At 39.1% G+C, this 11,308-nt stretch overlaps 1 protein-coding gene across 1 annotated transcript in view; it reads left to right on the forward strand.

The window, feature by feature from the left end:
• Window positions 1–11,308, forward strand: part of CUL4B (cullin 4B) — a 44,018-nt gene that overhangs the window by 17,666 nt on the left and 15,044 nt on the right. The window contains exons 8-14 of the mRNA XM_069102158.1: window positions 244–333; window positions 618–700; window positions 1,285–1,352; window positions 2,612–2,730; window positions 3,667–3,859; window positions 10,348–10,452; window positions 11,011–11,121. Of these exons, the coding sequence (XP_068958259.1) occupies window positions 244–333; window positions 618–700; window positions 1,285–1,352; window positions 2,612–2,730; window positions 3,667–3,859; window positions 10,348–10,452; window positions 11,011–11,121 (769 nt within the window). The remainder of the gene's footprint in view (window positions 1–243; window positions 334–617; window positions 701–1,284; window positions 1,353–2,611; window positions 2,731–3,666; window positions 3,860–10,347; window positions 10,453–11,010; window positions 11,122–11,308) is intronic.

Here is an 11,308-nt window from a genome sequence, read left to right on the forward strand (position 1 = left end):
CTATTTCCTTTGGCAGAGAGAGGGGGTCTGATCTGCCTTTGTGGAAGGGGATGTACTTGCTTGCCCTGGCAAAAATGAATCATAGACCCTTGAAGTAGAGAATGTCACCACTAACCAAGTAAAAGATAATTTCTAGTTGGGTATTTTATAAGCCAAATTTGTAATATGCATGTGACAGTTTCTCCATAAATTTATTGAGTGAATGAATGAATGAATTGACTTGTTTTCTCCTTTATTTCTTAGATTTATCAAGATTCTTTTGAACAGAAATTTTTGGAAGAAACCAACCGGCTCTATGCAGCAGAGGGTCAGCGTTTAATGCAAGAAAGAGAGGTACTTGAAAAACATGGGTGTTTGTCAACCCCCTGCCTCTGACGATTGACTAGCACCTAGTGGAGCCCATGTAGTCCATAGAAATTTTCCCCCTGTGTTCTTGTGACACACTTCTTCTCTGTGACACTTGCTGAGTTCCCAGTGGCCATCATTCCAGATCATCCACACCACTTGTAGTGTCACAGCTAATGATGCTTGTCCTCTTTGTCAGGGATAGGCCAGGCCGGGTGCTCTTCTGGATGGTTGAGGGAGAAAAATAGGAAGTGACAAATTTGTCTTTGCAGGTTCCTGAATACCTTCATCATGTCAACAAGCGTCTAGAAGAGGAAGCAGATAGACTGATCACCTATCTAGACCTGAGTACCCAGTAAGTATTGTTGCATGCTTCAGTTTTACCATGTGTATTTAATTTCTCAAAGACTTTGAGGCATAAAAATGTGCCAGGCGTGTGATTTTTGAGGCTTTTTTCATTGGTTTGTATAGTAAAGTAACACAAGCCACCAAGTGCTTTAATTTGGTCTAAATTGAGTGTTGGATTGTTTTGTGCATCTAACAGCAGAAACTGTGATAAGAGACTGCCTTGATCTTTGAGACCTTTAGGCTAAAGTTTAGTGGACATTGTTCAGTGAAAGCCTACTCCCATGATCCTCCAGTTTCTACCTACTGCCAATGAGTGCAGCTTAGGCAGCCTCTTGGTTGCTTTTGTGCAGCAGGAAAAGGCCAAGCACAGTGAGGCCACAGAATTGGTTACTTTACAGTGCCTCATGCAAGTGCCCAAGACTGAGCTCTTCCCTCTTCTAGATTCCAGAAGACTAAGGCATTTTTGCTGGTTGTAATTAAAGAAAATTGGGACTAATAGAAAATAGCTTACTTTATAGTTCTTTTCAGGAGAGGCTTTAAATCCCCAGTGTTGGGGAATGTCAATAATTCTAAACATATTTTTTTCTATAGGAAGCCACTAATTGCTACTGTAGAAAGGCAACTTCTAGGTGAACACTTAACAGCCATTCTTCAGAAAGGTAACTGTTCCAATATAAACAAGAGAGATTGTATTTATTAAAATGTTTGCAGCGAGTGGGAAATCGGGAAAAGATTTCTCTGTTGAGCCTAATACCGTGGCCGTGTCTTTAAGGAGATATGCGTAGGGGAAGGGCCCAACTTGAGTAACTATTTTTTCTCCCCCTAGAGGCTGCATGTCCTACCATCCTTGCCAGAAGTCAGGAGTCAAAAATTAGTTATAATCATATAGAACAGAAATGCAAAATGGGAATTCTTGATATGATCCAGTGGACCCCAGTGTAAAAGGCAAATGCTGGGTGGTTGGCACTTGCTGTGAAGCCTGGAAAGTTTGGAGCCTACTTGGGTCCTCATTTTACCTTCAGCACCTCCTGTAAATTTCATCTGATTACTGAGATTCCCTGGACTTTTCATATTTTTCACCTAGACAAAGCAAATGTTATTTGCCCACCTCTCCTAGGTGTTAAGGATCTGAAGCAATGTTTGGAGTGGGTTTAAAGATTGACAAGCAGTAAAAGTAAAAGTTGTAGCTGTGGAAAGTGTCGTTAATTGGCACCTTTGGGAGCAGAGCCAGCTGCTGGTAGGGGAGGAGGAATCTTCACTGGAATTCACACAGATTATAGAATAGGCTCTTAGTAGGTTTGAATGAGATTCCTTACCAAGCATTATTGCATAAGTCATCTGTCTGGTTCACTAGTCATCAGTTGATACAAGAAGTCTTTTCTCAGCTTTTTGTCTTAACATTGTATGAATGGAAAAACTCCCAGGGAAGTGTGTGTGTCCCTGAAGCTCAGTGTACTCTGGTGTATTTGTGTATGTCACATGTGACTCTCCAGCTCTTAAGCCTTGGTACTTGGTGTACCTCCTGGCTTTCTGTGTGCTAGAGCCACTGATTTATTGGGCCCAAGCTTTAGCTCATGTTTCCCTCAAGTAATAGAAGAGGGCTTTAATCTCTTTGGCAAGGGTTAAGCCTATCCTCTGGCGCCAGGTTTAAGAGGATGCACTGTACAATGTCAAGAGAGAAACTGCTCTACGGGATTCCTTGTATACCTAGTGATGCCCCAGCTAGGGATCTCCAGTGTCACTCATCAAAGTGACTGCATTTTTAATCCAAAGCAAATGTCCACATGAGTACCCTGATAGAGAGATGGTGTCAAAACAGTAACTTGTAGCTCCTGAAACTATCTGCCGATTCTTGTGTTCAAGATAAACTTGGTGATTTTGTTCACTTTTTTAATGCTTGAATGTTTCAAATGTTTAGGTTTAAATCACCTTCTTGATGAAAATCGGATTCAAGATTTGTCTCTACTCTATCAGCTATTTAGTAGGGTCCGCAGCGGAGTTCAGGTTCTCTTGCAGCACTGGATTGAATACATCAAGGTACTAACACACTCAACTTTGATTTTCTTTTCATCTCATGGAGTAAAAGCAGCCAGCTAAGACCTCTTTATCTACAGGTCTTCAGTACATTCTGTATCCAAACCATTAGGAACTCTAGGAACTAGGAAGTTGAAAATGATCTATGTGTTGGTTTGGCTGTCCCTGAACCAAAGCAGCACCAAAGCTTTCTCTCCTTCTTTTGTGTCCTGGCTGCAGCAGCTGTCGTAGTGAATGTGGAAAGGGAAAGAAAACAGTTTCCTTTTTGGCCCAAATGATTATGAGTTGGGTGCCCCCCAAGCCTTTTCCTAAAGGCTCCAAATGCTAATGCCTGCTTCTTTAAAATAAAAAACTACTAAGGAGATTAACTCTCTGACCTTTAATACTAAAAAGCAATCCTATAAAACATGCCCCAATCAATAGCTTATACACTATGAATATGCTGTGGGTTCATACGTGGTAATGTATTTGGATCTCCTAGCTTCAGTTTCTTCCTTTTTGGTTGACTCATCGTGGCATGGAAGGGATTGTGGCTCCGCAAAGGTTTTTCCTCTGGAGTGCTGCTTTCGGCAGTTCTTATGAAAGCTAAAAAGAAGAGAGGCTCAGAGCCGCACTCAGGACCTCCCACAGCCCAACCTTAAGGCCCTAGAGCCTTGAGACTGAAATATTAGCATTTAATACTGGTCTGAGGCCTACAGGGGCTGTGATCTTAGGAGAGAGCCCTGTGTGGATGACATTGTGTGTCTTTGGGATTGAAGTGAAGACAATAGCTAGGTGGGAATGCCATATTTTTTTTAAGATTTAAAAAAACTGATTTGAAAATGGCTTTGTTATGTGTGTGCACAAAATTTTAAAGGAACAAAAACCTAGTGAAAATTCTTTCTAAGAAGATAAATGTTCAGGTCCAGAGATTTCTCACTTTGAATTTTTATTTTCTAGGCATTTGGCAGCACTATTGTCATTAATCCTGAAAAAGATAAGACCATGGTGCAGGAATTGCTGGATTTTAAAGATAAAGTTGATCATATTATTGATATCTGCTTCATGAAAAATGAAAAGTTTGTCAATGCTATGAAAGAAGCGTTTGAAACCTTCATTAACAAAAGACCAAACAAGCCTGCTGAACTCATAGGTATTTTTCTACTCCTTTTCATACCCTTGTTTTTCCAGGTCTCCTTGGTTTTCATGTTATTTCCATTGATTTCCTGCCTAAAAACTACATGTACACAGACTAGACACTGGGACTGAGCTCCTAATTATGAAAGACTATTTCTTGGTACCAGGTACTTTGAACAGTTTATGAAAGGCCCTAACATAGTGACAGTCTTCTCTCTGGGGGGCTCACTTCTTTAACCACAGTTATCTGGAAAATTGCCAAGAATTTGAGATTTAAAAAAAAAAACCGAAAAGGTTTTAGGAACTTTAGTCAAAGGAGAGTCCTCTTAGGTCTTCATTCAGAGGCTGTTTATTCTTGTTTTTGCACAATCCTACCGTGTCTAGTGTCTCTGCAGCCAGCATAATTGCAATCTTGGATCATTCAGCCAAAGGACAAACAGACCTATACACCCCAGGAGTGCATGAGGGCAGGGGCTTTTGTCAGTGCTCAATAACTCCCCATTTGTCCAGCATTATCAAGGACTGAGGCATTTCACCGCAGTGAGTTGTCTCAGTAACTAAAGTGTTAACTGGGCATAGTGTTAACTCTTCAGAACAGTTGACCAAAATCCATTGCCTACATCCCTGTCATCTTAATCATGATAAATTGAACTAAATTGGGGTTGTCATGGAAATTTTAGCGCTGATAAGTGCACACTTAGATGGTGATCATCCTGCCTTAGATTTGCCCAGTGCTGGAGAGTTTTTAAAGGGTTTGTGCATGCGTCATTTAGCTCTCAAAGCCATGGGAAAGAGATGGCGAGAGAATTGTGATTATCTCCACTCTACCCTGAAGGTTACATGTTTAACAAGGGCCACACAAAAATCTGAGACTAGAACCCACTTTTCCTGACACAAAATTTTCCGTTGCACCATTCCCCTTTATTTTGATTAATAGTTTTTGTGCTCAGAGCTGGAGTGGGAACATCCATGTATAGTAAAGTAAGAAAAGGGGATGGAAATATTGATGATTGTCTGTGAGATTTAGGGGAGAAATATATGAAATAGCAATATGGAGCTCTCTGGATGAAAAGAATATGTGGGTGTAAGTATGAAATATGTATGTGGGTATAGACACACACAGAATGGATTGGAGCTAGAGGAAAAATCAAAGATGGATGGCAAGATAAAACTATTACATTTGTGGATAGAGAGATAAGACATGAGGATGTGTGTTTTGGTACATACATATACCTATAGACACACATGTAGACTCATGTTTTTGCATATACCTAACTTATACATTCATTGTAGTTATTAGCCATATATTTTTTCACATGTCCATATATGTTTGAGAGATATATAGCTATGTATCTTTAATCCATACGTGTATTTTGCAATAATTGTGGCTCTCTGTGTATGTATATGTGCTGTTTTTCAGTGATTCATTCCTACACACATGCACACGCACGCACACATGCACACGTGCACCTTTCTATTTTACACATAATCTATGAGAGGCAGCATGGCAGAGTGGACCCAGAGCCAGCCTGGAGGTCATCCCCCACCCCCCCCCCCCCCCCCCCCCTTTCCAGAAGGTACCAGTCCCACCTTGGTACTGATGATGTCACAGATCTGGGCCCTGTCTCTGGATAGCTAAATCTAGTTTATATATGTGACCAGACTTAAAAAAAAAAATCTGTATCCGTGTTTCTCATCTATAACCATTCATATGTACATTTGCCATGTGTGCATTAATTTATGTACACTAAACATGTCCATTTGTGTATCTTATTGAGGCATATGTGTCCCTTAGTGTATGCATTTCCCATATATACATATACTTGTTCATGTAGATATAGTTCGTATTTTATCACAGATAATGTTTCACATGTAAAGATAAATATTTACATACATGTTTCTGTTTCTCATTCATATATTAAGCTGTTGCCATGTGCTTTGCAGGTACACCTATCCAACACAGATAAAACCATGTTTCACATAAGAGTTCTATTCGTTTATATGTGTCTCATCTGTGTGTATCTCTATACACAGATGGCCCCTTTTCTGTCTTTACAGTCAGATGAGTTTTACGTATGCAGAGATGTCTTTCTGTCCATAGGCATTTCACGTGTGTCAGTATTCCCATTCAGTCATGTGTGTTTCACATAGATAATGTGTGTCTGTATCTCCATTTATGTGAGTTTCATATGTATGTGGATTTATAGATCTTTAGTTATATGCATTTTAAGTAAATATGTGGATATGCACATCTCCATTTATTCAAATACATTGCATATTTCTATGCAGATATAGGTATCGTTATTAATTTGTTGGCATTGCTCTTATACATATATTTCCATGGGTGCATTTCATCTATGGAGATATACTCTAGATTTTGTGTGTGCATATAATATAACTTGATATAGATATGTATTTCTCTGTATTCTCCATTCCTGTGTTTTCTCTATCCAGCTATCAACATTATAGATATCTGTGTAAATGTCTTTTAATTTTTATGCATCTTTTATGTACATGTTTGCCTTATGGATATATTCATCTCCATCCATACTATATAAAGATGAAAAGCATTTGAACGGAAATGTATGTGTACATGTGTTTATGCTTTTTTTTTTTTGCTTTTTGGAGGGCAATTGGGGTTAAGTGACTTGCCCAAGGTCACACGGCTAGTTTTTGTGTTAAGTGTCTGAGGCCACATTTGAACTCAGGTCCTCCTGACTCCAGGGCCAGTGCTCTATTCACTGCACCACCTAGGTGCCCCTGTACATGTATTTATGAAATGTGTATAAATGAATAAGGCAGAATCTATAGGTAGTTGTATACATATCCATACATATTTCATGTATATGAAGTTATATAATTCCATTAATATGTATTACCCATAGTATGCACCTCCATACACATGTAGATACATGTATCTCCATAAAGCTTTTCATATATGTTGCATGTCCCACCGAATAGCCATTTGTATGTATCCGTTTATCCATGTTTCTGATATATCTATGTTTCACACATTTTTATACACACACATATACCTCTTCCTGAATTAATAGTAACACTAAGACAACAATACTAACAGCAAACATTTATTTAGGGCTTTAAAGTTTGCAGAACCCTTTATGTTATGTCATGTGATTGGCACAACAACCTTGTGAGTTTGGTACTGTTGTTATCCTCATTTTACAGAGGAGGAAACAGGCTGAGAGCTTTGACTGTCTCAGGCTCATACAGTCAGTAAGAGATAGGATTTGAACTCAGGTCTTATTTCCAGTTCAGGAGCAGCTCTTCACTCCCTCTGCCACCCAGACACCCTTATGGATATTTCCTCACACACCTGTATGGATCTCTATTTGTATAGATGTTATATATTATTCACATATATTCATTGGATTGTTTCATATTTCTGTGTCCTCTAATGTTTCTCTTACATGTGTGGAACACATATTTTCATATTGTGATATTGTCGATTCATAGTAATTTCACACATACTCATTTGCATATATTTATCACATATATATTTGTGTTTTACCTGTCATACATCTATTTGGCCTTCATATATATTTCACATGTATACTTTTATTCCCTCATGATTCACCTGTGTGTACTCATTCATGTTTCACTTATCTTTGTATATTTACCTGGGTAAACACTGCCTGTAGGTTGGTAGCCATTCATTCACAAGTCTTCACTCATGTGTATGTTTCATACGTTACCATTCACTTTACATATCTCCATTTTCACACATATTTATACCTGTATCTATTCTTCGTTTATATGTTCAACTATATCTCCACTTGTTTCTGTGAGTATGAAATTGGGATACCTATCATTAAAAGATATGTCTGACCACAGCGTGAATTTCAATAGCACTCTAAGGTTTGCAAGTCATTTTACTTGGGTTTTGATCCTCAGAATAACAGTGAGGTCGAGATGCTTTAAAAATATAGCTATATATTACAGATCAATGAAAAATATTTATTTTTTACTTGTTTATAGATATGAAAAATATTTCTGTATGAGTAGATTTATTTACATTCATTTACACATTGATATTTATGTTTACACATATTGGTAGATATGGTTTTCTGGGTGAGAGAAAGAGAAATAGAGAGTTCAAATAGCTATGAGACAGCAGCTAGGTGGCCAGTGACTAGATAGCTGGACATGGAGTCAGGGAGGCCTGAGGTCACATCCTGCTTCAGATTGGCTCTGTGACCCTGGAGGCCACTTAACCTTTCTCAGTTTACCCAGCTGTTAAATGAGGACAATAATACTTCCTGGCTTGCTGGATTGTTGCAAAGTTCAAATGAGATGTGTGCACAGTGTTGTACAAATATATAAATGTTAGTTTGGTGGTATTCATTATTATTGTTGGTACTGTCATACTCCTCCCATGTGGTGGTTAGAAACCCAACTCTGACAGTTCAAGTCATACATCTGCCTTGTGCCACCTTTAGCACCTGGGTCAAGTTACTCCTCCCTGTAAGACTCAGCTGCCATGCAGGTGACACACATACATACATACCTATATGTGTATGTATGTACAGCCACACAGCTATCCCTGTATGCGTAGTTTTGTTTTGATTTTTAGTCCAGATTTGATTTTTCATTAGCTTCAGGAATTCCTGGTGTGGAAACTCTCTGTAGGTACAGATGAGCAAGTCATCTCTAATCGGGGGCAGTGAGAGATTAAGTGACTTCCCCAGGGCCACACAGCCCAGATGAGGCTTTCCCCTAGCTGCACCTGGCTCTAAGGCCAGCCTCTAGCTGCTGAATTACACTTTTCTGTCCTTGTATTTGTATACATCTCATTGTATGTATATAACAATGACTAGAACAATGAAGCTTTCTAGAATAACATGTAGGACCATTTGTTCCCACACCAAATGGCCCCAGACTTTATGCTTCTGTCCTCTCTATTGCTTTCAGCTGTTATTTGTTTCTGCTGTCGGCGGCGTGCCTGCTCTCCCTAAGTGCTAAGTACTTCCCACCCCTGTTTCCAATGTTCTGCTCTAATCTGTTGAGGACTAATCACAACCTGTGACTAGGCCTGTTAGAATTATGAATAAAGTAAGAGGAAATAAGGACTGAGTGTTAGTCTGAGGAGTTCTTCTGAACTCATATTGTGATATTCTTTTAAATCCTCTGAACCTTTTGTTGCTTCCTGTTTCTTAGCTGAGGGCAGCTAGGTGGTGCTGTAGTCCACAAAGCACTGGGACTAATCTCCCTGAGTTCAAATCCAGCCCCAGACACTTCCTATCTGTGTGACCCTGATCAGGTTGCTGCTCCCCATCTGCCTCATTTTCCTCATCTCCCAAATCTACTAACACCTCCCAACGGTCTTGTGAGGATCAAATGAGATAATGTTGGCAAAGCACTTGGGACACAGTGGGCACCTAATAGATACCTACTTCCTCCCCTTCTCCTTTCTCCCCAACACCTCTTTGTGACAAGTGTTCTAGGATGAGTCATGTGGTCCAACATTGGGCATTGCATTTGGCCTTAAGTCTGTTATCTTTGTTTATTTCACTATTGTCATTGCCTATATTTTCCTGGGTCTCCTTTCTTTGATCTGCATCAGTTCATACAGATTTGTCCTTTTTTCTCAGATTTCCTTACATATGTCATTTCTTTGGTACATATTATTCAGTCATTCCCTTGTACTTTGTCTCTAATTTTTTGGCTACTACTATTTGTAAATATCCTTTGTCCAAACATTCTAACTAATTAAATTTTTTGAAAGTTCATGTACCTGAGTATTGTTGAAAATCCACAGTGTCGTATAAGCAAGGTATCTCTATAACATTTGGTTACATCCAGAGCTTGCCTTTTCTGATTTCAGCATTAGGTGAAAGGGATCACCACTGCTTTAGAATTCCTCTGTAACCTCAGCTTCAGTCTCATTTCCTGGAAAACCAGTGTTTACCTGTGTATAAGGACCAAGAAACATATACATACATATGTACTAGCATATACACACAATACATATATGCTCACATTTTTGGGTATGAGCACACATATAAAACTTTCTAAAGCTAGATGTTTGCCCACTCAGTTCTTCTGTCTCCCATGTTGCAAATTTAGTCATCTTAAGACCTCTGTATGTGTCACCATTAGAAGAGGGCCAAAGCTTTCTTTTGAAATGTTCAATAAAAAAATCCCCAAATGCTTTAGAAAGACACTGTATTTTGAGTAAAGTTTAGTATTTGTTGTATTTTGTGTGGGTGGAACATATGAGCAGCAGGTAGGTTAGCATCTTGGTTTTGGACCATCCTGAAATGTAACTAGAAATTAGTCATCTAGCAGTTCTTAGGCAAGTTGTAGCTTTCTTTAAAAAATTATAAGTGGAAGTGAATGTTTCTGGGGCTTTTGCAGACTCTGCATGTCCCTTGCCTCTACAGGGGTGAAAGAACTGGGGGGTGAGTATACTTGGTAGGATGTCCGCCCACTAAGCATCATTAATCCATTTTCCCCGCTTTTTGGGGGGGGTTTTTGTTTTTTTAGCGAAGTATGTGGATTCAAAGCTCCGTGCAGGTAACAAAGAAGCTACAGATGAAGAACTTGAGAAAATGTTGGACAAGATCATGATTATATTTCGGTTCATTTATGGTGAGTGGTTCTGAATGAACTGTGGGAACTTTTTCCCCTCCAATTAAAACTAAGTACTCCACAGAAAAGCTGTGTGTATTCTGGTGGGAATAGTGAGTTGAGGAGGCAGAGGTAAGGATCTTATTCCTATAGTTGAATTCACCAGGCTGCCTTAAGCATATGGCATTATATTTTTTCCCTTTTCACATTAATCTTTTAGGAGTAAGGGATGTGTTCAGACCACTGTCATATTCCAGTGGAGTAACTAGACCTTTGGGCCTATAAAATTTAGTGTGAGAAAGGATCTTACTATTCATCCAGTCCCTCTTCCTCCTCTTGCAGAAGAGAAAGTGAGTCCCAGCCTGGGGAGGGGGCTGGCTCAGGGTTACACATAGGTAAATGGAAAAGCTAAGATTTGAATTCTAGAGCTAGATTCAAAATCCAGTGTTTTTCCTGTTCTATCAGAGTAACTTTTAAATAGTATAGTTATGATACGTTGTGGTTATGATGTTATTAGTGAAAGTTTTGTTAGGTTTTCTCATTGTAGGTTCTTGTTTATTTTGTTTTTAAATGTTGCAGGGAAAGATGTCTTTGAAGCCTTTTATAAGAAGGATTTAGCCAAGAGACTGTTGGTTGGAAAGAGTGCATCAGTAGATGCTGAAAAGTCAATGCTTTCCAAACTGAAACATGGTATAGTTCTCACTCTCTTGATGTTCCTCCTCATATTTGCATGGGATTCCAGTGGGTAAATCCCAGTTGGGTCTTTCTGTAATTGTCCAATTTTTCCTGTAATTTCTTTAGTTTAATTTCTTTCCTTCCTTCCTTCCTTCCTTCCTTCCTTCCTTCCTTCCTTCCTTCCTTCCTTCCTTCCTTCCTT

This window comes from Petaurus breviceps, unplaced genomic scaffold (assembly GCF_028583685.1).
Source record: "Petaurus breviceps papuanus isolate PSGF00001 unplaced genomic scaffold, PetGlider_PUasm1.0 532, whole genome shotgun sequence".
NCBI classification, from domain to species: Eukaryota; Metazoa; Chordata; class Mammalia; order Diprotodontia; family Petauridae; genus Petaurus; species Petaurus breviceps.